The following is a 26,526-nucleotide window of genomic DNA, read 5'->3' as shown; positions in this document are numbered from 1 at the left end:
TAGACACGACGAAAATGCAGCCCTGAAGTGTCAACTAAACTATCCCCTGCGAAGGCCTCCTTCCCTTTCCTTTCCCTATGTATAGATAAAACGTTATCAAAATTATTCCAGTTCGCATAGATCCGTGGACACACACACAAAAAAAAAAATTCTGTATTATGAGGACCAGATAAGTAATTTGGCAAATCCCTTTTATAAAAAGACCAAGCTTCTGCGCACATACACGCTCAAACACGCAAACCTAAACACGTAAATGAACAGCAAGAATGCATTAAAGGTATTCGGTTTTCAGTAGGAAAGGTGTCATTTAAGCAGCCCCTAAAGTAATAATTAACAATTTTTACAACAGAAGTGATTCAATCAAAAACCAACTTTAGCTCGATAATAATTTTCCTATTGTCACTGTGAAGCTGGTTTGAAACAATATGTATTGTGAAAAGCGCTATATAAATGAGGATGACTTGATTTCACTTGACTCGTAGTGTTCATGGGCCTTGTTTTCATGATAAGCAGCCATCGCGTTTTCACACCAGAACCTCAGTAGATGCAAACATTTTGCCTCCCTGTGTTTTGTTGCAATGGGTCTACACAGTATGGTAACCCATACTTGGAATTTGTCCTCTGCATTAGTTAGTTAGTGCACAATAATGAGTTGTGAACACCACATGCATTGCACGCTGTGGACACACACACCCGGAGCAGTGGGCAGCCATTTTGCTGTGGTGCCATGGGAACGATTAGGGGTTAGTTGCCTTGCTCAAGGGCACCTCAGTCATTTCCTGCCGGCATTGAGAACTGAACATGCAACCTTTAGGTTACCAGTCTGACTCTTTAACCATTAGGACACAACAGTCCCAAATGAGTATTGATGAGGCGCCAGATGAGTATCGACAAGGCAAAGACCTCTCCACCGTCACCAACTGCCTCCACAGCGGCCCCCAGGAGGAAGGTAGGTGTTTTGAAATGCCATTCGCCACGAGTAACAACGGTTACTCGTTCTTCAGGCACCCGCCCAGATACAGCGGCATTCTTTCTACCTCAGTATGAGACGAGAAAGCTGCCGTCTTTCAGGTGGGGATCTTTATCCTCCTAGCAAAGGATGCAATAGAGCCTGTCCCTCCGGCTGAGATGAAGAAAGGCCCTTACTTCATCGTACCAAAGAAAGGAGGTAGGTTGAGACCAATCCAAGGTCTGTGAGTTCTAAATCAGGCCCTGTACAGGCTCCCATTTAAGATGCTCACTCAGAAACACATGTGCTCATGTGTCCAACATCAGTATTGGTTTGTGGTATTAGACCTGAAGCACGCATGCTTTCATTTTCTGATTCTTTCTCGGCACAGGCCGTTTCTTCGGTTTGCCTTCGAAGGACAAGCTTACCAGTACAAGGTCCCTTTCGGGTTTTCCCTGTCTCCTCGCATCTTCACAAAGGTCGCAGAGGCTGCCCTTGCCCCAGTTATACGGGTATATAAGGTGGCCATTATGCATTACACACTTCAGGTTTGTTCTGAGGAGCCAAGACAGCATCTCTTCAGAGGCAGTTCAAAGTTGTGGCAGGATGGACACAATGTCTCCGTTCCCTCCAACAGTGAACGAGGGGTACACTAGTAACTGAGACGTTCCCTTTCTGTTGGTCACTTTCGACATTGTCAAAATATCAACCCGAGGGGTCCCTATAGTATACGCCACAACTATTGAACTGTCTCACGAGACTTGCCGGTGCAGATGCTGGCAGGCATCTGCATCCCAAAGGAGGTGTAGCTACGTTACTCACAACCTTCCAATGCCCAGGGTAACTGACCTTAGGCCTCCCCATATCATGAGACCCCCTCACCTCTGGGAAGAGGTCACTCCAGCCATAGAGCCTCTTCTGATTTTTCAAAGAAAAGCTTTTTTTTTTTTTTTTAATGGCTGAGTAAACCTAGTTGTTAACGTTGGGAAGCGTTCTCCTTCACAGCAACTGGTGACAGAGCTAGCTCTGTCCAGGGGAAGACACTGGGTTCAACTAGCACTGCACGATTAATAGGACGATTAGAAAAATAACATTGAAATCGTGCTTGAACGATTTGGCTTAGTGTGATTATGAAACCATAAAGTCTGCGATCATTTTTTTATCCACAACTTGTCAATGAAGTATGACTCCAAATCCATCTGAAAGCACTGTGAGTTTGAGTTGCTTATAATGTGCATTTGAAAAAGCAACACACGTCAGACATCTTTCCAGACACGAGAAACATTTATTATCATCTTCTCCAACAAAATACAACATTTAATAATTTTTTTTTTCTCCAAACTCACTTCATGACAGTTTAGCATCCCTCTGTGAGATGATGTGGCTTCTTACACAGAATAAGGCAGTCGTGTGTTTTTTAGTCATGTTTAATCAGTCAAAGTATTTCAATCTTCTGTTTATTCAGATACAGTGATAGTATGATGCCCAAGGATTTCCTGGAGTGACACGTGTTATCTACATCGGTGGCAGGGCATATCTGGAGTTTCTGCATGAGAGTGACCTCTGGCTTTCAGATGGAGAAGCATTTACTACTGATCACAGAGCCATACAGCCAAATTGTGTGCTATTTAATTGCGATTAATTGTGCAGCCCTAGGTTCAATGGTAGGTAAACTGAACAGATTCTGCCCTGGCGATTTATATATGCCACTGTCGCTGTGTGTCTGTCAAGGTAGTTACGTATGATAATGCTACCTTAATGGGGGAATGGCCAGACATGCAAATTCCACACACCAATTCCATTGGCCTTTTCTGTAAATGTCAAAGGTGTTTGGGGCTCCCAAGAGTGACCCTCCATTCACTTCATAAGGGAACAAGGGTTACACTAGTAACCAAGATGTTCTTATGCAATATGGAGAGGAAAAAAGATCTTTCTGAAGATGAAAAGCATAAAATGGTCAATGTCCAAAATATTTTGCAAAAACTGAATAGAGATTATCAAACTATCAAAAGATTTGAGAGTGATTTAGAGCACAGAAGATCTCTGTCAGATAAAGGCTTGTTAAGGAAAGTTTCTGTCAAACAAATTAATTATATTAAACAGGCAGATAAAAAAGCCACTGTTGAGCAGCAAACAGATATTTGAATTTGCTGGATTCTCTGGAGTCTCAAGAACCTCTCCATGCAGGCTAGCAGTTGTGCATAAAGTTGCATTTCAGCTTACAAAAAGAAACATTTACGTTGGGTTTAGAAATGCATGCAGACTTATTTTTAAATAGTTTTATTCACTGACGAATGCTGTACTACAATGGATGGTCTTGACAGGAACTTCCTTAATGAGCTTTTATCTTGCCAAGGTCTTCTGTGATCTAAATCACTCACAAATCTTTTGAAAGATCAATAATCTCCATTCAATTTTGGCAAAATATTAGTTGTTTTCATGCCTTTTGCAAGACATTGCACAATTTCATACTTTTCATATTCAGAAAGATCTTTCTTCATCCCCATATTGCATGAGAACTGTGACTTGCCTCTTTAAGTAGGTTTTCCATTTTCCTAAGAAGAACTATTTAAAGGAGTTAACTGGCAAACTATTTATATTTAATTAATCAAACAAACACTTTCTTTGAAAAACTAAAATCTGAATGTGTATTGTACTGAAATCCTACTGATATTTCACTTGCATAATAATTTGGAACACAGTGCATATTTGAATCACATGAGATGAGTAAATGATGACAGAATTTTTGAAGAGCTAGATTTAATGGGTTTAATGGTTTTAATGAATCATCATAAATATACATATTTGTCTTTTGCAATGAGTGAGATTTGAACATGTGTATAGACATATATCTGTTGTTAACCCTTTAGCTGACAGTTTATGTGATATTCTCTCAGGATTGCCCCTGTTGGTCCAGAGAACAATTGCTCGAACCATTGTCCTCCAGGAGAGCATTGGGAAGGGGCGCTTCGGGGAAGTGTGGAGGGGCAAATGGAGGGGGGAGGATGTCGCTGTGAAGATCTTCTCCTCGCGAGATGAGCGCTCCTGGTTTCGTGAGGCTGAGATTTATCAGACCATCATGTTACGCCATGAGAATATTTTGGGGTTTATCGCCGCTGATAACAAAGGTATCACATGAAGTGATTTGGTGTCTGAATGCATGACAATTTATGAAAGAACAAGGCATGTTGTTTGTTTGCATTGTTTTCTTGCATTTGCAAGCTCAGTATGATCAGACAGATTCCAACATATTCAGTAATTATTTTATTGTATTACATTATTTGTGTAAGATTTTAGGACAGGAGTTTAATTTCATAAGTTCACTCGATGCTGCATCAGTAGCTGATGCTATGGAAACACCCTTCATTCGGAATTCGGTGGCGGTCAGACTGATGGTCTCTTTCCCTAGCAGCCAGTATGTAACCTTTGTTTCCTCAGTGGAGAACAAGACACTGCATAGCTTGCCATACTCCTCAGGTTTGCTGGTGGATTCCTTCATTGAGAGAGAATGATGGCGTGAGCACATCCTTTTTGAGGCACTGGTGAAGCACCTTAGTGGGCGCTGCATGCACCATCAGTCAGTCAAATTGCATGATTCTATATGGGCTTAAAACCCATTGTGTTCCCATAGACCCTGTTTACACCTGGTTTTAAGATGTGTTTTGGTTGGTGGGATGACAAGTAGATGAGGGAGACATACATGTTTACACTTTGTGTTTTAATCTGTCTATTTTGTACATTCGACCACTTCTGTCCTGATTTATTTGATAGGAGGGGTCTGCATGTGGGTAAATGTACAGTATGTGCTTTTTTCAAGTCTTACGATCTAATGGACATAACAATTTACATATGAGACAACAGAAAAACATATGGAGAGCAGCAGCTTTTGTTTCTGCTCTGATAGTGCAAGACCACGCAGAACGCTATGAGTGCACGTTAGAAATCAGGAATGGTGAGAGAACATTGTGCTTGGTACGTTTTTCGTCTTCAAACCAAACTTAGGTTTTCAGCCGACAAATTTTAAATCCCATCTGGCTTGCATGCTTCCCCTAATGTTTACACATAAAGGGCCAGATTCACTAAACCGGGCAAATTAGCATGAGAGCACAACTGCACAAACGAACCAATGGGAGTGGCAAGTTTTGCGCGTGATCTGCTACTGACGCGCAAATTAAAGAACACAGAGGCAGTCAAATTTAGTCAACTTTAGTAAACGCTCCTATGGGTCATATTTCAAGGAAGTGACAAACAACCTATATAGGCATATTGGTTGGAGAACATGTTGTAAATCACGTTGCATGATTCATTTAAATACTCTCCTCCCATAAATTTTGTGTCTAAAAGGGAAACTCCTACAAATGCATATGCAATAAGGCCAGCCGCAAAAACAACGCCTTTTCAGCGCTAATTTTGCACTGTGTGTCTTTAGTAAATCCCGACAGTAGTTTTTTAATGCTATGCTGGTGCAAGCTGTTAGTAAATCTGGCCCTTCTAGTAAATATGTAGCTTCTTAATACCAGGTGTAAACAGGGCCATAGTGTCAGTTACTGATGCAATGTCTTGTTCCTATTCAGGGAGCCATGGTTACATACAGGGCTTGACATTAACACCCGCCAACCCGCCAAATGCGGGTAGATTTCAGCTGTGGCGGGTAAGACAGCTTCTCCAACTAGCCACTTTGGCGGGTTGAATATAATTTCAGTTTACAGCCAAATGATCGTCAAAGATCGTCGTAGCACAAAATTACAATCCAATCATACAATTCGTTATTTACGTGCAGTTAGTGAAGGAGGGATAGGCGGAATTGCGCTGAATGACACACAACAGAAGCGCTCTGTCGCGCGCGCGATCAGTTCTCCTCGCGCCTGAGTAGTCAAATACACGTGCACACAGATGTCTAGATGTCCATCGTGTGGAGTATCTTGCGTGAATACAGTCGGTTATGGCTTAAGTGGACGTAAACAGGTGGGTAATAACTGAATATGCGTCAGTATATTACGACCATGCATTCAACAGCCCAATTAAATAGGCCTACCTGTCTGTCATTAATGTTAATCAAACAACAAAAGATGTTAAATAAATGTAGGCTATGTGTTAAACCTACTGTATCTGAAAAAATATATAATTTTAATTTACTATTGTTTTTGTAATTTGCTTCTTTGTTCTTTTATATAGTTTAACACAAATAACTTATACAATTTCTCATATTAGCCCATGCTTATATTGTCCACCTCTTGCCCACCTGTACCAGCTGATATACTGTACAATGTTGATTTGGGTGGCCTTCATGTTTGGATGTCCTGTATTGTGATCTGTCTATTTTGTCTTTTTTTCAGATAATGGCTCATGGACACAGCTGTGGCTGGTGTCTGAGTATCATGAGCATGGGTCTCTCTTTGATTACCTGAACAGATACACAGTATCAGTGGAGGGAGTGATAGTTCTGGCGCTGTCCATCTCCAGCGGCATCGCACACCTGCACATGGAGATAATTGGCACTCAAGGTGTTGCTCATATGCAGTGAAACATTAGCTGATTTTTTCCTTTCAGGTGTAGTTTCTCTGCAGGATAAAAACCTTCACTCAGCAGCGGAAGTCCATCCTTCTCAGACAAACCATTCCAATAATTGGTAACACTTTATAATAAGTATACAGTAACAAAGCACTTATAAATCATTTGCAAACTATTAGTTTTTAGTTGATGACTGAGGTGCCCAAGAGCAAGGCACCTACTGTAACCCCCAATCACTCCCTGGTCACAGCAAAAATGGCTGCCCACATGCTCCAGGTGTGTGTGTCCATGGTTTGCAGTGTGTGGGTGTGTTCACTACTCCTAATGTCTGTGCACTAACTTGGATGGGTTAAATGCCGAGGACAAATTCCAAGTATGGATTACCATACTTGGCCTTCACATGACACTTACAATTAATACAATTAGTAAGTTACACTGCTACAATTAGTGAACAATGTCCAATAAGAGTTGGTTTAAAGCACTTAATTAATTTTATCGATATTCCATGACCTAATCTAAAGTGAGAACTATTTATGGTTAATAAGTTGTTAAAAAAGCAGTATTGAACTCTTTAAATATGAGCTAAGTAAACATAATAATTTATTTACAGCGACAATATATTTTTACACAATGTTTGTATATAGCCTATTAATGTATTAACTACACTGTATAAACTATTAATTAACTATAAACTAATAGTTTGCAAATGATTTGTAAATAATTTATTATTGTATACTTATTATAAAGTGTTTTTTTTTTAGTTACATCAAATGTGTAATACTGATCATAGAATAAATGTAATATGTAATTAATATGTAAGACTAGTTAGGTAACACTAGTTATTTGGTACAATTAACAGTTGAAAAGTTTAAGAAGATCTTTAATAGTGTATATTTACATTAACTCCACCGACAAAACTACAAAGTAAATCCATTCAGTAACAGGAGTACATGAGCAGTGGCATGGAGAGTAGATAGTGGATAGGTCCCTTGACGTGACCGACCTGAGTTAGAATCCGCCTTTTTCCGATCACATTCTTTGCTCTATTTCCATCACATATCGGCTAAAGGAGAGACATTTGTTTTGAATAAAATCAAATCAAATATTTAAAAAAATGGAAATAAAGTGCCTAACAGTATAAGTCCTATAATTGAAACTGGATGTGATGTCCTTTCGTTGATCGGACGGACTAGCACATCAACCATGACTTGTGCAGCTCATTTTATTACCATACTCAAAACTACCATAATGCTGCCTTATTGAGACCTTACTTGTCCATATCCCTAAACTGTAACCCTAAGCATACTGAATCTGCTGAACAGTAAAGGTGTCCTCAAAGGTCCAGGATATTGTCTTATTATCTTCCACTATTTGCACTATGTATGAATAGAATCTAACTCTATTTACACAGTGTAAATAGTTCTTAATTCTGTTTGCACTTAGTCTATACCTTATTTTAAATGTACAGTAAAAGGCTGGTCTGGCAGTTAAAGGCTATGGACATCACTAAGCAACACCTACTTATATTGGTTTATAGTGTTTGGAGTCCATGCCAAGATCGCCTAGTAAAGAGGGAGGCCGTGGTCAGTAAGCAGACCTCGTTGTCTGGCTGGTCTTGGCTTAGCTGGCACACTGTAGACTTTAAAGTCAATGCTGGAACAACTGTTAGTAATAATAATAATAATGTGAGAATATATAGTGATTCTGGCAGAACAGACTAAAGCAGCGTAACTTTAAGAGTAAGTAAGATTGAGAGATTTTTTTATTGTATATTAACTACAATCTATGGGCCAGAGTTTTGCAAATGAGCATGGTGGATTATAACATTAAAAGAAGTGCTGAGGATCTAGACCATTAAGAGCTATATAATTAGGAAGCATCGTTGAATTTTATAGATCTCTAGCAGCTGCATTCTGTACCAACTGGAGCTTGTTTATAGAGATTTCAAGACATCCATCCAATATTGTATTACAATAATCTAGTCTTGAGTGCATGAACTAGCTCTACTCCTCTTTAAATGTTTGGTACTATTCCTAATTGTTTTGCTTCAGTTAATTATCAAGTCTAGTCACCTTTATGTATACAGTGCTTTATACAAAACAGATTGTTTCAAAGCAGCTTTACTGTGATAAACTTACTTGTTAATCAAAAAAGCTTTTAATGAAACCAAGCTGCCAAAAGGACTTTTTCAGATTTTGTGTCAAGGAACCCAAACTCCATCAGGTTATAGAATAGAAAAATAGAAAATTTTGGGAGAAACAGGCTCAGTCTGGGTACCAGTTCTCTGATTAATGATAATGAATTACCTGCTTGAACAAAGCTTTCTAATTCTGTGTCCGTATTAGGCATGTTTTTGGTAACAAGGTCTGTTCACACTGACTGAAACTGCTGTAACACAATCATAGCCTATCAGAACATATTTCATGTTACAACATCACAGTCTACAAAATGACGTGTTGCAGCCACAGCTAGTTAGAAAATAAATAAATAAATAAAATAACTTGGAAAAATTGCCACTTTTTATTTTTTTTAGGACATTAGCTTCCTTACTGTCCAAGTTACTGACAACTGTGTGACCCTGTTTGTTTGTATTAACTACTTTTCTGCATGCAAATGACTTGTCAGGTATATGTTGTGTGCTGTTATTAATTTAGCATATTACTCATGGGACAGGGAAGCCCGCCATTGCTCACAGAGACATAAAGTCAAAGAACATCCTGGTTAAGAAGAACGGAACTGCTGTGATTGCTGATCTTGGTCTGGCTGTCAAACACGACTCTAATACCAACACCATTGACATCCCCATTAACCACCGAGTGGGCACCAAGAGGTTAGATAATCTTTTTCTTACACAAGGTCATTATGATTTGAGACATAATAAACTGAATTATTACTTATTATCTATAGTTTTGTTGCTTGTGCCATAGTCTTAGCCTTCTTTATTTTTTGAGATGAACACCGAATTAATATTTGGGAATGAACACTTCTGTGGAAGAACTAGTTACTGGTATGTTTGTGTGGTTGATGACTTTGAATATATATATATATATATATATATTTTTTTTTTTTTTTTTTTTTTTTTTTTCAGAGACACTTAGCAAAGATATTCTTAAGCACACCTGGATATTTCACATTTACTCTCAGAGTTATATCTGAGTTCAGATTTACATGTCCCTAAATGTTATGTAAAAAAATGGTTTGTTGTTTTACATGCCAACCAGATGGTTTCTTCTCGCCTAAGTAGGCAGTTTCTGGCCATAGCAAGTTGTAAAGTGGTCCAGGCTTTATGTTGATGGTCTTAAGTCTGGATTTATGAGTGTAGTCATGTTGCATCCCCCCATCCCCCCCCCCCCACACACACACACAAAAAAAAAAAAAAAAAAAAAACTCATCATTAAAGATTACAATCAACTATCATGAAGAAATCAAATACATTCTGATAAATTAAAATATAAAAAAATCAGCATAATAATGTAATATTTTCATTACGTTTAAAACACTACTATCTCTGAACAAATGACATGCATCAGTTTAACACAGAAAGAATAAGTATTCTCTGTTCCCCTCTGTAAACTCTGTATGCACTTTCTGTCTCTGTATAAGACATGTGTCATTGTTTGCTTTCAGGTGTATGAAGACTCTTGATGGAGGTTAATGCGTTCATGTGGTGTGAGTACATTACTCTAATGTGAGTGTGTTTGTTTCTGCAGGTACATGGCTCCTGAGATCCTGGATGATTCCATAAACATGAGCAGCTTTGAGTCATTTAAGCGTGCTGATATCTACTCACTTGGCCTGGTATTCTGGGAACTTGCTCGCAGATGTTCTGTCCAAGGTGCCCTTCTAGTCTATTTAAAATCAAGTTTAAAATACACACACACACACACACACACACACACACACACACACACACACACACACACACACACACAAGAAAAACAGTGATCAGATCCCAGTAAATGCACACCAGCAGTAGACTGATTTAAATTGTTCTTAATTGTTAAATTGTGTTCTTGCTAATTGACACCTTGTGTTAAGTAGTGTTCCTTGGCAGTATTTCTTCATAAAGACGTAAATCTCCAAAAAAATAACAATACAATCTCTGCATCACTTCAGAGTCCTGAATCACCTGTTGTTTTTTATATGTATATTTTGCAAAAAAAAAAGACCACCTGATTATACATTATCCCACTCATTTCATGGCTACATACAAGTAAATATACATAAACATGAAATATTGATATTTTATTACTTATTTTATTAGCTCTGAATAACTGTCAGATATATTTGACTGCTCACTGCCATTAATGACCAATCAGAATAGTATTATAGAGATCCATGCAATAAATAAGAAAAACCACACTGATAGCCCTTAAAAGGAAAGTTCACCCATTTACTTATCCTCATGTTGTTCCAAAAAACTGTAGGGCTTTCTTCTGTGGAGCATAAAAGAAGATATTTTGAGAAAAGTGTTTTTGTTTTGTGTTTTGTCCATGTTTAGTCTACCAGATATTTCACTCTTGCTATGGAATAGACCAATCATCAACAATTTATTTTTTCTTTACTTTTGATTGATGATGCCTATTCGTTATTCAGAAACAATGGGTGTCATTCACTAAGCATGCGTATGTGTAACGAAGGGAGACTCAGGCAGGGGATCCAAGTGCAGCGTTTTATTAAAAGTAAGCGTGGTCGTACAAGCAGGGTCAGACAGGAGCAAACAGGAATCACAAGGAACAGGCAGAATCATGGTCAGAATACAGGCAATGGTCAGAGGCAGGCAGATATCAATCACGGAACAGGATAACAAGGCAAGGGTCAAAGGCAGGAACAGACAGGGAAACAGGATAAACACAGGGTAATCAAGACTTCGCGGTGAGGTGGTGTGTGTGAAAGTCCTTTATAGACCTGGTAATGAGCTGCAGCTGGGTGTGGTGATTAGTGTGGAATGATTGTGGAGTGAGTGCAGGTGATAAGCAAGGGAGGATTATGGTAAATGGAGTCCGGAGTGAACAGGAACATGACAGGAACAGACGTGATCGTAACAGAATGTCCCCCTCCCGGAAGGCGCATCCTCGCGCCGTAGATGGCACAACCGGGGAGGAGGGGTGTGTGCATTGGAGACGCAGATGGGAACGGGGTCTCCAATGCAGATCCAGGAACTCAGCTATCCACGGCGGGTCAGGTGCCATGGGCAGCCACGGCGGGTCAGGTGCCACGGACAGCCACGGCGGTTCAGGTGCCACAGGAGGCCACGGCAAGTCAGGTGGCTCGGGCGGCCACGGCGGGTCAGGTGCCACGGGAGGCCACGGCGGTTCAGGTGCCACGGGAGGCCACGGCAGGTCAGGAGCCACAGGCAGCCCTAGCAGTTCGGAGGCCGCTGATGACCGCGGCCGTGCAGGGTCCCCACCCTTAGGTATACTGCCTCCCCCCAAAAAGTTCTTCATTTCACGTTCGTCATTTCCCCGATTTCAACGGGGACCGTGGCGGGTTCATGGGCAAGGAGTTCGGGTGGCGCCAGCAGGGCAAGGCGTTTGGGCAGCGCCGGCAGAGCAAGGAGCTCGAGTGGCGCTGGCAGGGCAAGGAGCACAGGTGGCGCCGGCAGGGCAAGAAGCTTCAGCGCCGCAGGCAGTGTGAGCAGTTTGGGCTCTGGAGCGGACTCAATGGCTGGAACAACCCCTTTTTTCCCAGACACTGAAGGGGCGGCCATCTTGCCCGTGGGCACTGGCGAAACGGCCATCTCGTCCATCGCATCCATAGAGCTTGAGTGCGTAGCAACCCGCGAACTCGAACTTGAGGGCATAGCAACCGGCTGACTCGAGCTTGAGTGCGTAGCGACCGGCGACCTTGAGTGCGTTGCGACCGGCAACCTTGAGTGCGTTGTGACCGGCGACCTTGAGTGCGTTGCGACCGGCGACCTTGAGTGCGTTGCGACCGGCGGGCTTGAGTGCATTGCGGACGGCGGGCTTGAGAGCGAAGCGGGCGGCGGAGGCTTAGGAATGCCAGCCGCTCGGGCTGAAGTAAGCAGTTGATCAGCCACACTGGAATGCAACCCTTTCCGCTCCCTGACTGATCTAGAGACGTGACGTGACTCTGGGCGATCAGCGGAGACGTGGCGTTGCTCTGGGCGATCAGCGGAGACGTGACATTGCTCTGGGCGATCAGCGGAGACGTGACGTTGCTCTGGAAGATCAACGGAGACGTGTCTTGGCTCTGGAAGATCAACGGAGACATGACGTTGCTCTGGAAGGTCAGCGGAAACTTGAGTTGGTGTTGTTGTGGTAGCCGCCATCTTGTGCGTGTTGTCTGGCGTGGTAGCCATTACATGAAGAGACGAGGTGTTGCGTTCCTCCGCGACACCCACAGTAAAGCTAGAGCCACTCAGTTGTAATGCCAGATCTATATATTGTTCTAGAGTCCCATCAGGATCATGCAGTGGCATGAGGGAACTGAGCGGATCAGAAAGTCCCCCACGAAAGAATATCATGAGACATACTGTGTCAAAGGTTGTTAAATATGCCAGTCCAATAAAATCCTCGACATAATCCTCAATCGTTCTGTCTCCTTAATGGAGACACATTAACTGGACAGAATGACTCATATTAGCTGAGACAGGAACACTCACGAAAGCTGCTGGATCTCGGTGTGGCGAAGTCTTCTGTAACGAAGGGAGACTCAGGCAGGGGATCCAAGTGCAGCGTTTTATTAAAAGTAAGCGTGGTCGTACAAGCAGGGTCAGACAGGAGCAAACAGGAATCACAAGGAACAGGCAGAATCGTGGTCAGAATACAGGCAATGGTCAGAGGCAGACAGATATCAATCACGGAACTGGATAACAAGGTAAGGGTCTAAGGCAGGAACAGACAGGGAAACAGGATAAACACAGGATAACGCTTGGAATTGACACACAGGGTAATCAAGACTTCGCGGTGAGGTGGTGTGTGTGAAAGTCCTTTATAGTCCTGGTAATGAGCTGAATGCGAGAGCGCATCTTTAAAAAGTTGCATGTCTGACAAGAGTGACGTAAGCCTTTTAGGAATGCGTGCGCGGAAAGCCCTTATATGGACATGGTTTGGCCATGTTTTATGCAAATGACTAACCTCGTGCACGCGGCCACTCTTTTAAATTACTCCAGATTCACTAAAATAAGAACGAGGTTAAGAACAAAGTCATGTGCGTAAACACTTGTTGTGAATTAGGTGGGGATTTTTCGTGAGAAGTTCTCCTGTGCGTACAAATGTGAAATAATCCATGCAATTATTAGTTAATGAGACCCAATGTCACAATAAGAGGTTATAAGAGGAAGTATAGGAAGTATTTCCTTAACTAATGCTAAAATGTGGTAAAGATCACCAAACTTTCTGAAAAGTTTATGAAGGATGTAGTGGAGTAAAATATTAAACTACAGTATATTATAGACCTGAGAGTAAATCCATAGCCTGTGTGCTGCTACTAATATTACTCCTTTTGCATTCAAAGTGGTTAACCAATCAAAATTGAAGGCACATAGATGTCTTAAAAACACATCAGCATAAAACAGCTTGTTCAATTGTTAGGGTCAGAGAGAGGGAGAACAATGGTTATGAGATACAATATCATGCCTGTTTATGTCTTAACTAGTTAGGGTCTTCCTTAGGGAAGAAAATAAAATGTATGATGTTGCACATCTGCATCCAAACTTTTAGCATTTGACATTTTTCATCAGTACATATTGTAAATAAATAATCATAAATGCTCTGTGCTCTGCAGGGATTCATGAAGATTTCCAGTTGCCTTATTATGACCAGGTGCAATCAGACCCATCAGTGGATGATATGAGGAAGGTGGTGTGTGAACAAAAACTCCGACCTAACATTCCCAACCAGTGGCAGAGCTGTGAGGTTTGTATGATAAACCTACCATTCATGTGGCATTTCATTTGACAATATGTAGCATTCACTCATTTGAGGAAGCAGTTAACATGGATTTTGTTGGGTGGGGGAAAGAATTGTTACACTTGCTGTGCCTGGTTCGGTTTATTGAGTGCTCCAGCCACTTCAGGTTCTTCGAGCAATTTGTACTTCGGAGGCCACACCAAAGGGCTGCCAGTGACAAAGCAAAAACTCTCCTGTTGGATAGTGGATGTGATTGTGCTGGCCTATGCATCGCTTGGGGAATGGCCTCCTCCTGGGCTTGGTTGAGCGGGGTGTCTATTAGTGACATCTGTGACACCCCACTCTATGTTTGCCAGAATCTATAACCTGGACATCTCCGGGTTATAGATTCTTATCTATGGTGGTTTCGGCTTCTATTGCCCGAGCCTGGTACCTATCTGGGCGGCTTTCACATCAAGGGCTACTGCTAGTTATACCACTGTACAGTGCGCTCTTTTTGTTAAGGCGGAGCTTCCATCCCTGGGTCAGGCTCACAGGGCCTCTTCCCCACCTTATAGGCTGGGACAGTCCTGTGCTAATAACACGGCGTTGTTGGCAGTGGTTGTGTTATACTTTCTCATTGTTCTTAAATTTAACAGGGTCATAAAAATTCCATCATAATTTATTATGCAACAAACGGGGGTGTTGGGCTGCTTTAGAGAAGAGGAAGAGTTGTTGTAGTAGAGCATTGTTACCATGCCATCATTTTACGCTGGACTACTTCACAAACGAGGGTCAATTCAACGCTGGATTTGCACAAAAGTTTAACATGACAGCACATGCTAGTCGATGAGTAGCAACATAAATTTATCCACTAACCGTTCACAAACCTCCAGATGAATTCTATAAGTTGTAACTTCCTGAGTCTCTCTATCAGTGTCGACTCCATTTTGAACAATGTAAGGCTGAACACCGTTACTGACAACCATCGTTTTGGCTGAGATTCTCCAGCTTTGCTGTTGGACCAAATTCCTCAAAATGAAATAATTAAATAAATAATGAATTCAATAAAACAACAATTAAATGTACCAGTTAATTCTGGAATAATTAAATAATAATTAAATAATTAAATAAATCAATAAATATAGATTGACGTGCACTCGTCTGTGCATGAAAATAGAATAGAACATTCCGCCACTGATAACAGTGGCAACGAGCACTCAGCATGATTTAAAAAACAACAAATTCCTGCGCCAGATTGCCTCTTTTTTAACACAAATTAATATCAACCGGATGTGTTTCATTTACATTAGCTATATCCGTACAGCAAGATTTTTCAAAAAAAAAAAAAAGTGGTAGGGACAATATCAAACCTGGCAAAATGTGGTGGGGACATCACATGCCCCACCCGCAAATTAGGCCTTTCACATAACTACTCATCTACAAGAATTCTGCGTTCAGTCGCAAGTGTTACATATGTAGTCATCAATTTTAAGATCCTCTGATGCGCTTATTGCCACTAGCAGATCCTTTATGTCGTCTAACCAGGTAACAGAGCATCACCAAACAAAACATTCCCTTCTACTTCATCCGCAAAAGAAAGCAGTGCATTTTTAACTTGATCAAGTCTCCAGTCTATAATCAAGTCCTACAGCCATATTCGTTTCCAATCTTTCAGTTCACCTTGTTAGACCTAAGTATATAATCCGAAAGGATTAGCCAATTAGTGCCAAGCACCGCCCACTTCCTGTTGATTGGCACTTGTGAAATGTCCTCTATTATTATGAAAAGAATCTTTGGGAAAATCGTGCTTTGGAAATACATGATTCATTAAATAGTCATCATTCGTAAATTCAGCATATTATTATGAAAAACGGCTTTTTGAAAAAGCACATTTAATTATGAAAAAAAAAATATTTAAACAATAATATGTGTGAAAGAGGATATTCTGAAATATATTAAACAATAAATGTGTTTTCATGGAATTTTACAAAATAAATAAATATATTTTTAATATTTATTGATTTATTTAATTATTTAATTAATAATTTATTTATTTAATTATTATTTAATTATTTCAGAACAAACTGGTACATTTAATTATTGTTTTATTGAATTCATTATTTATTTAATTATTTCATTTTGAGTAATTTGGTCCTCCATATTAAAACTCTGCCCTCTTCTGGAAAGCGGTGGGGAGCAGCAGCTCATTTGCCTTTGTTTAGCATTTGAGAAATTTGAGTTTAAAGTTTTATTTTATTATATCAATATCAACTTTTCACCCTCCAAGACAGAGGTGAGTAGAGTATCCAAAAACTGTACTCAAGTAAAAGTACAAGTACTTATAGAAATATTTACTCAAAGTAAAAGTGAAAGTAATAATCTTAATAGTTACTTGAGTAAGAGTAAAAAAGTATCCAATGAAACAACTATTCAAGTAGCTAGTTACTAGTTACTTTGTAATATATACAACAATACAATAGCATGTTATTATTTAGATAGATATTTAAATTATTATCATAATAAGATATCTTTGCAACAAACACAGAAGAGACAAACATTATTTCTGGCATCTGTAGCCCAAATATCACTGCATGTCCTTTGCTTTGTATAATACTAACGTATACAGCTACATTTGAAAGAAGAAAGAGAGAAAACTCTACACATGCTCGCGCTCATAACCACTGAACATCTGAACACAAACAATGATCAAATGATGGATCTTCTTCCGTCTGTTCTCCAAAATGTAATCAAATGTATATTTCTGCAGGCGCATGTAAACTAGTTAACTGTGTCTATGCAAAGCCGTTAATTTTTTTTAAGACGAACAGGTCACCGGCGCTGCCACTGCGCTAGGCTACCCACAAATTCCTGCGGGATGGCGGGTGCTCATTTCATACTCTCTGAACAATGGTAGCTTATTTAATGTATATATTTAGATACATGTCCATAAAAATGCTACAGAAATGCTATATACTTTATTATCATGGCATAATAATTTGTTTGGTTGTAAAATGTCAGCTATTGGCTGTATGAATTGAAATCGAATGAAAATGATGTTCACAGACAGCATACGCAGTTCAACTAATAAAGATCTTCATCGCTGGCAAACAATAGGATGTATTTGCAGATTTGCTTTTAATTGACTGGAGGTCGACTGCCACTTCATCCAACACTCCGAGTGAGAAACCGCTTCAGAAGATTCAGTGCTTGCTGGGAACTGAACAAATCATTCAAACTGATTCGCGAATCAATTTAGACAGTTTTGCCAACTTGTTTGATCAAGACTTTGAAGAGAATCGACTCAAAAGAGTGATTCATTTGTGAATGGGGCATTGTTCATGAAAAAAAGAGACAGCACGCTTTGAATAAACTACGCATTTCTTAACATGTACAGTAATGCATTAAAATAAAGTAGTCTAACGAGAGGAACGTCGCTTAACGTAGCTAAGTGAAAGCACAGATTTTTCATTACAAATGTAGCCTACTCAAGTTAAAATAAAAGTACCCAAATTTAAATCTTCTCTAAAAAGTACAAATTTTCCAAAAAACTACTCAAGTAAATGAAACGAAGTAAATGTACTGCATTACTACCCACCTCTGCCCTCCGACATTACTTTAAGTCTGTCCCATGACAAAAAATGGATAGAGGTGGGAAGCTTTTTATGGTGCAGAACAGAAACAGAAAAAGGGAAAATGAAAAACAGCTGTGTGCTGTTTTCTGTGTGCTCAGAGAGTCGCATCTCAGCACCGAACTGAGTTCTCTTTCGTGTCTTCTTGCACTTGAACACAATTTTCTCAAATTCTAGTCTTGTTGATTATTCAAACAATAGGTTTTATCTTATCGGCTGAAAACTATGCAGTGTTGAATAATTTGATTATTCAATTTCTGTACCTGAATACTGTTAGACCTGCTGTGTTTATTTCATTTGTTTAATATTTATTCTGTTGTATTTATTTATGCTGTTTTATTTCATTTTATTTTATTTTTTTATTTATTTTATTACTGCTTACTTTTCTTTAATAATGTTTGAACTTTACATAAGCTAGTAGTTTTGCTGTGGTATCGAAAATTTCACTGGTAGGCCTATATAAAGTTTTGGTGGCTTATTTATTGCAACAAAAGCAATAACAATTTTATTTTATTATTTTATTTTATTCTTTTTTCATTGTTGGGGTTGGGGCACCAACAATGATCTTACATACCCCTCAGCATGTGTGCAGTTGTGCCCCTGACTGAGATGAGTGATATAGAGTGATATATGAGTGATATAAAGTATTCTTGATTTTCTGTTAAAATTAACAGTGATTTGTGAACGTAGACGCTTTAATAAAAAATAATTGATCAGAAGAGTTTATGCTGGGATGTATAGGTTGTGCAGTGACACGTAACCTGAAACTATTTCAAGGAAATCTATTTAAATGTGTTTTTAAAGGGAAAGCACATCTCTTTCAACAGTGACAGTTGCGTGAGTCTTACACTGAATGTGTGAGTGTTGGCAGCCCTGCAGTCAGAATATGCCTTTACTTTCAGCTTGCCTTTCTTCCTCTGCTTTTTCTTCTTCCTTTTTTCGGATCTCAAAAGATACCGTTTGGATGCCATTTATACCACAACCCTTTAATCTCTTTATTGTTCTTTCATTTCAATTAATTAAAAATAACATCACATTTTGATGTGTAACGAGACTTTTTGATGATATGAGAGATACTATGCTGAGAGGCAATATTATAGAGTCAAATTAATGCCTTAAAGTTTTGCACAAAAATAAAGTTTTGCAAAACAAAAAAAAGAATTGAGCAATAAAAAATTGTTTTGCAAACAAAAATAAAGAATTGCAAAGGAAAAATAAAGTATTGAGCGGAAAAAAATAAGTTTTGCAAACAAAAATAATACATTGCAAAATAAAATAACGTAGTGCAAAAATAAAAATATAATCAATTACAAAAATCAATGACAGCTGTAATCCTATTTTATCTTTGCCACATATTTTTCATGCTCAAACCTACTAAATCATTTGCAACGCTCATTTTATTCTGCGTTTCAGTCAAGCGTGCGCTCACGATACCGGTTTTCCTTTGCGCTGCACATTTCTGCGCGGTTTTCTTTATGGCACTGGTTTGACGTGAGGATGGAGTCAAGAAACGGGGGCACGCCCCCGCGAAACACGTCATCGGCAGGAGACGCAGATCGCAACAGAACAGATCAAGCATAGAGACAGAGTGCATTTATTAACCATGTCAAAGAATTATTTCACCTGTCGCCAATTACGTTCCCCTCCAATGCATTTCTTATAGTAATCTGACCTCTTGCTCTCTGTCTCACTGCCTGTATCCACCTTTGTGTCCTTAAACATTCGTTTTTTGGGGTCGACAGCTTATAAAAATTTCTGGGTTTTTTAGCTTGTTAGTTGTGCATTGTCACACAGCAGCTTTTAGGCATTGTTCTGTTTTTTGTAATAAGTCAGAAAAGACAAGAAGGCAGCCTCACGCAATACAAAGTCAATGGAGACGATTGGATTGTTTTCCCCCCAGTGGGCGTGGTTTTCAGATTATAATAAATGCGCTCTGTCTCTATGCTTGATCTGTTCTGTTGCGATCTGCGTCTCCTGCCGGTGACGTGTTTCGCGGGGGCGTGCCCCCGTTTCTTGACTCCACCCCCACGTCAAACCAGTGCCATAAAGTCAAGTCAAATCACCTTTATTTATATAGCGCTTTTTACAATGCAGATTGTATCAAAGCAGCTTTACATTGATAACTGGTACATAATTTTTGCTGCACAGCAGCTCTTCAAGAATAGTGTCAATGCAGGCAGATCAAAGCACTGTTGAATAAATGTCAAGAATACTGTTGAATATCAAATGTCAAGTCAAATGTCAAGTGTCCCCAACTAAGCAAGCCAAAGGCGACAGTGGCAAGGAACCCAAACTCCAACAGGTGACATCAGGTGGCAAACAAGTGGCAAATAGGTGTTAAAATGGAGAAAAAAAAAAACCTTGGGTGAAACCAGGCTTAGTCGGGGGACCAGTCCTCCTCTGGCGAACAGTGCTTTGTTATGAATCAGGTTGCTATCATAAATCTGATAGGATCGCAACATTCAAAGTATTTATTTCAGTTCCATCCAGTTGAGGATCGTATTCATCACGCCGGTATGGACGATTTGTTGAGGAACTGTGCTACTGGCTGTCGTGTCGATGAGGCCTTCACAGTGGATGATCAGTCCCTCCAGAAAAACACGATTATGCGATCGCCTGATTTCATACATAATCAGCCAAAGTCCGCATATTTATGCGGGGGTCGCATTTTTTCAAATACGCCGCACTTTCGCCGCATAAATTGGCGATTTCAGCAAGCAAAATATATGCAGGGCTAGCATGATTTCATAATCCCTGCATTTTCGTTGCAAAAAAGTCACATATATCTTATCAGAAAGTTGAAAAATGTTGCTTTACTTCACACTAGTAAAGCACCATTATTTTCCCCCTATTGCCATGGGAACCTTGTGAAGTGACGTAATTACGCGACGTGATCATCTGCAAACCATGAAACCATGATGAAGCACACAAATCATTCTCATCAGGGATTTTGATTCTCATTTGCCAATAAAAATAAGCGCAAAAGACCGCGCGAAGCAGTTTCCCAGTGTGTTACATGACAGTGGGGGCAAAATATTTTGCACTCCGTGCAACTGCGTGTTGACGCTGGAAAACCACTTTCACTTTGCCACCGCCAAGGATGGTTAAAGCAGCAGCGGAAGCAGGCAGGAGCACACATTTTTTAAAAAATATTTTATTTATTCATTTTTATAGAAGTTGTTGGATATTAATAATAATACGTTTATTTTATATAGCGCCTTTCTACAAACTCATATTCCTTTTGTAAAACTACAGAACTTGTTTAACTCAATGTTTTGTAAGTTTGAGCCATGTATTAATTAAGGTCTGAAATAAAACAGAATGAGAACTTAAATATTCTGTGATTTAGTATGCTTGCTTATCATAGGAAGTAATAGGAAATTACTCTTTACATTAAAGTAGTAGGCTAGCCTAGTGAGAACAGGGTGTTGGGGGAATCACCTTTTACTTTTTTCTGTTTTTCATCAAACCGCAGTTTTTGCAAGTTCCCGCAATTTCATCGCATAAAATTGCAAAAATATCCCGCATATTCCATCGCATTTTTTAAGAAAACGTGCCGCAAAATCAAGCATTTTAGCCCGCAGCAATCACAAAAAAATTCCGCGTTTTTCTTGAGGGACTGGATGATCTAGTCGACTTGATCTCTGCTGATACTTCAGGGCTGCGTTGTGGTCGTGTCAACGCGCAGGTCCTTGGTCTCAGCTGGATACGGCCCGGATCCGGTTGACTACGGTAAACCTCGGGATAAACAGAAAGACTAATATTAGCGTAAATGCCATTCTTTTTCTGATGTAACGAGTACATCTGGTGTTAAGTGTTCCCGGTTCCGGCTGACCTAATTTATGCAGCCTAATAATCCTTAAACGGATTTGAAAATATAAATTGATAATGTGTTATGTGTATGCCAGGTTAAAGAGATGTGTTTTTAGTCTAGATTTAAACTGACAGAGTGTGTCTGCATCCCGAACAATGCTAGGAAGATTGTTCCAGAGTTTGGGTGCCAAATAGGAGAAGGATCTACCGCCTGCGGTTGATTTTGATATTCTAGGTATTATCAGCTGGCCTGAATTCTGAGATCGCAATAAACGTGAAGGACTATAATGCATACTGGGGAGCTAAACCATTTAGTGCTTTGTAAGTAATTAGCAAGATTTTAAAATCTATACGATGTTTAACAGAAAGCCAATGCAGTGATGACAGAACTGGGCTAATATGGTCATACTTCCTAGTTCTAGTAAGAACTCTAGCTGCTGCATTTTGTACGAGCTGTAGTTTATTTATCAAGCGGGAGGAACAACCACCCAGTAGAGCGTTACAGTAATCTAGCCTTGAGGTCATGAACACATGAACTAACTGTTCTGCATTTTTCATTGAGAGCATATGTCGTAGTTTAGATATATTTTTAAGATGGAAGAATGCGGTTTTGCAGATGCTAGTAACATGGCCTTCAAATGAAAGATTGGTATCAAAGAGAACACCCAGGTTCCTAACTGACGATGAAGACTTAACAGAGCAGCCATCAAGTGTTAGACAGTATTCTAGGTTACTGTGTGAAGTAGTTTTTGGTCCAAAAATTAGAATCTCTGTTTTTTCTGAATTTAGTAGTAGGAAATTACTGGTCATACAGTTTTTTATATCAGCTATACATTCTGTTAATTTAGCGAATTGGTAAGTTTCGTCAGGGCGTGAAGAAATATAGAGCTGAGTATCATCAGCGTAACAATGAAAACTAACGGCATGCTTCCTAATGATATCTCCCAAGGGTAGCATGTACAGAGTGAAAAGCAACGGTCCTAGTACTGAGCCTTGCGGTACTCCATATTTAACTTGTGATTGATATGACATCTCAGCGTTTACTACTACAAACTGATAACGGTCAGATAAGTATGATTTGAACCATGCCAATGCAATTCCACTAATGCCAACATAGTTTTCGAGTCTATTTAGAAGAATATTGTGATCAATAGTGTCAAATGCAGCACTAAGATCCAGTAACACTAATAGAGAGATACAACCACGATCTGATGATAAGAGCAAATCATTAGTAACTCTAATGAGAGCAGTCTCAGTACTATGGTACGGTCTCAATCCTGACTGGAAATCCTCACAGATACTATTTCTTTCTAACAAGGAACATAGTTGTGATGAAACTGCCTTTTCTAGTATTTTTGATAGAAAAGTGAGATTTGAAATCGGCCTGTAATTGACTAATTCTCTAGGATCAAGTTGTGTTTTTTTAATAAGAGATTTAATAACAGCCAGCTTAAAAGTTTTTGGTACGTATCCTAGTGATAAAGATGAATTAACAATATTAAGAAGAGGATCTATGACCTCCGGAAGCATCTCTTTCAATAGCTTAGTCGGTATAGAGTAGGGCTGGACGATATGGCCAAAATTTATATCACGATATAATTCTGATATCGATATGAACTATATAATAGCCTCAGAAAAACTGCCAAGAACGGCCACAACGGATGTCTGTACCTACAAACGTCTGAAAAATGAATTTGCCAAATCTATGAAATCTCTTCCAATAAAACTATATAATATTTTAGAAATAAAAACAGTAGAAATAAATTTATGTTCAGCTTTTATTTGTATTTAGCCTTCATACAAACATAAAAATAAACATAAGACTCGCTCACTTTAGTAATATTAATATCTTTAACGTTAAACTATAACGTAGGCTGATTTTATTATTCTTAAAGGGTCATGAAACCCCAAAACACTTTTTTTTTTTTAGATGTAAACAGGTATAGGCTGCACATCATTGAAAACACTAAAGGTACTCAATGTTATTAATAAGTGAAAAATAGTTATTTTTGCATTTTTCAGAGCGATTCTGATTGAATTTCCTGTTTGAAAAGCTGAGTCGGAGCAACGTCACAAAATCTGAAGTAATCCTGTACTTTCGGCCCAAGTATGGGCATGGTCGAACATGCTGACATAGACCATTTTGTAGCGAAAATTAACTCAAAGGGGAAATATTAATAATTATTCATAACTCATTATGATTATTAATTATGATTAATTATGAATATGCAAATCCGTTAATCAGATTAACTGGACGTAGCTACATTAAAATTAACATTACAATCAGTTAACCTGTTCGTCCAGTGAACGCTCAGTGTTGATTTTTTATTAATTCTAAGAAATGTCAATTTCCAAGTTATGGAAAAATAATATTTCTTATTGTACTGTACTACTCAGAGCACGTAGTCCGGATCTATCACTTAAGAGGCAATTCATTAGCAGACGGAGTCAGAACCAAACGTGTATTGTGCACAATCTTTATTAACTAACTCACAAACACATAACTAAACTAACAAACACATAACATAACATACATAAAGGGTCACACACACACGCAAGTCCGAATGAGTAATGATAGAGTTGAACCGGAAGAGATGCTGTTACTAGAGCTACATGAAATGTCAAAGACAATCTGGAAAGGACTCATCAATTTCTTTTAGCAATAGCAAAGGTAAGTCTTTACAAATCAATGCTAAATCGCTGTTTAGCATTAAAATGTACGATACTTGCAAGATGACTTTAGGCTGAAGAGCGTCGGATCTGCAGGTTGAGGATAACTCTTGAAGTTATCATCTGAAGTTGTTGCCAGTCTGTTGGGTGATGAGCACATGGCTGGATGTTGTAGGCCAGGGGCCTATCAGCCTTGCGGCCGGGCCTAGAGAGGCCGGCCGCAAGGAGATTTGTTCGGTCGTCCAGAAGCAAGGAAGAAGAGAAAGGAGTGTCACTGTTCACTGGGTTTTAACCTCTGGTCAAAGTCACACCTCTCAGTTGTTGACCGGACCACTGAAGATGTTGTAATTCCGGGTGGCAACACCCCTCCTGTCAGGGCTTTTACAACCCAGAAAGATTAACAAGCTGAGTTCTTGAATCAGATCTATTAAAGATTCTTGTAATACTGATGTGTTGCACAGGTATGGACATACCGCATACACAAGCATTTAAATCTTCCCGCTACGAACGTATAGACACTAAACATGGCATGATTGAAGTTACCGTGCAGGTCATAACATTTAACAATCATCAAACATGTAAATACAATGAGTACAATACAACATCAGTAATAATGGATACCATTTCCTGAGAAGGATTCATTTATAGCACAGTCTGTCTATACATTAATGCCATAGAGTCTGTGTTCTGTGTGGAAAATGCAGGGAAGATGCAGATTTTCTGTGTCTCTACTCTGTTCTCCATGCGGCAACCACATTCCTCATAAACTTGTAACTGAAAACTTCCCGGGGGATGGGGACAGACTCCAGAGTGAGCTTAAAACTATTGGTTAACTAACCAATAATTGTGTCTGATTTGCCTCAGTCATTACATAATTCCCCCCCTTTCGCTCGTTGTTGTCTCTCTTATGACAACAGTGAGCGACGTTGAAGGTGCAGGAAGATCAGACACATCACTGGCACACAAGGCTGGAAGGCTGTGATGGGCCCTGGTTGTGTGTGTCTCCTGGAGTGGTGGTCGTTTCATGGCGGTTGATGCAGACAGTCTGCAAACTCAGGTCTCTGAGCTGGTGCTGCAGGAATCAAAGCATCCAGTGCCTTGACAGTGTGTCACCTGTCAGTTAGTGTTGGTACCGTTAATGCGGGCAAGATGTTTGCTGGTGGCAAGGTTCAGGTCTCTGAGCTTGCTCAGCAGGTGTTGAAGTAGCAGGTGCCTTGACAGTGTCACCTGTCGTCTGGACGCCTGTGAAGCAGGTGGTTGTAGGAGGAGGTTACAGGAGTTGTAGTGTGAAGAGGTTTTCAGACTCACCTAGGTCTGATGGCAGAGGAGCAACCGGTGATTGTAGCCTCTGCTCTCAGTCAGAAGCAGCCTGAAGTTTGCAGTGTCACTCTGCTCTTGTGGCGTGGCTGGCTTGAGCAAGTCTGAGTGGTCTTGTGTGAGTGGTCAACAAGCTTGTGCTTCTGAGTACTTCTCAAGTAAGTACTGTTCAAGGGGCTCCTTACTAGCGTTAGAAGCTCCTGCAGGTTCGATGCAGGCATGTTCAGTCGCCCTTGTGCTACCCAACGTTGGAGATCATGCGGTGTCTGCAGGAAGAGGATGTTTCCATCCATGGCTTCTCCCTGTAGTAGGTCTGGTGCCTGGGTCTGTCTGAATTAATCCTTCTCCTTCTGTAGCTTTAGAGGATTTCAGGCAATTAGCTGATAAGGTGTCAAGCAGAAGGCTTTGGCTCCCCCTCTGTACCTCTGTGCTTGGCTGGGGGAGGTTCTTCTGCTGCAGGCAAGAGAGTCTTAGTTCTCTTTGGGCCATGTCAAGTTCATCTTTGGTGTTGTCCAGCTGCTGGGTCAGAGCTTCAGTCCCAGATCTGGACACATCCAGAGGACGTTCACAGGTCCTGATTGTGTCATCTTTGACCTAGAGTTCAGAATTTGCTATTTTTAACAGTGACTATTTGTGAAAGAGTTCTTTTACCACGTCTTCTCTGGCTGCCTTTTCCAGCTGCTCTCGTTGCGGAGCAGCCGTCAGAGCCGTTTGCAGTTTGTGGCTTTTCTTCTGTGTCTCTATTCTGTCAGGGTCCTTGTGTCTGTCCCGAGCCTCCATC

The 26,526-nt window shown here is 40.0% G+C and overlaps 1 protein-coding gene across 4 annotated transcripts in view; it reads left to right on the top strand.

Moving 5' to 3' along the window:
• The window catches only part of LOC125258680 (activin receptor type-1C), a 109,407-nt gene that overhangs the window by 67,639 nt on the left and 15,242 nt on the right, over positions 1-26,526 (top strand). For all 4 annotated transcript variants that reach the window (XM_048175643.1, XM_048175645.1, XM_048175642.1 and 1 more), the window contains 5 exons: positions 3,847-4,077; positions 6,286-6,453; positions 9,134-9,290; positions 10,171-10,295; positions 14,210-14,340. In XM_048175643.1, the coding sequence (XP_048031600.1) occupies positions 3,847-4,077; positions 6,286-6,453; positions 9,134-9,290; positions 10,171-10,295; positions 14,210-14,340 (812 nt within the window). The remainder of the gene's footprint in view (positions 1-3,846; positions 4,078-6,285; positions 6,454-9,133; positions 9,291-10,170; positions 10,296-14,209; positions 14,341-26,526) is intronic.

Source organism: Megalobrama amblycephala, linkage group LG23, assembly GCF_018812025.1.
Source record: "Megalobrama amblycephala isolate DHTTF-2021 linkage group LG23, ASM1881202v1, whole genome shotgun sequence".
NCBI lineage: Eukaryota > Metazoa > Chordata > Actinopteri > Cypriniformes > Xenocyprididae > Megalobrama > Megalobrama amblycephala.
The sequence above is the reverse complement of the archived record's forward strand: the minus strand, read 5'-3'. Positions and strand labels throughout refer to the sequence as shown.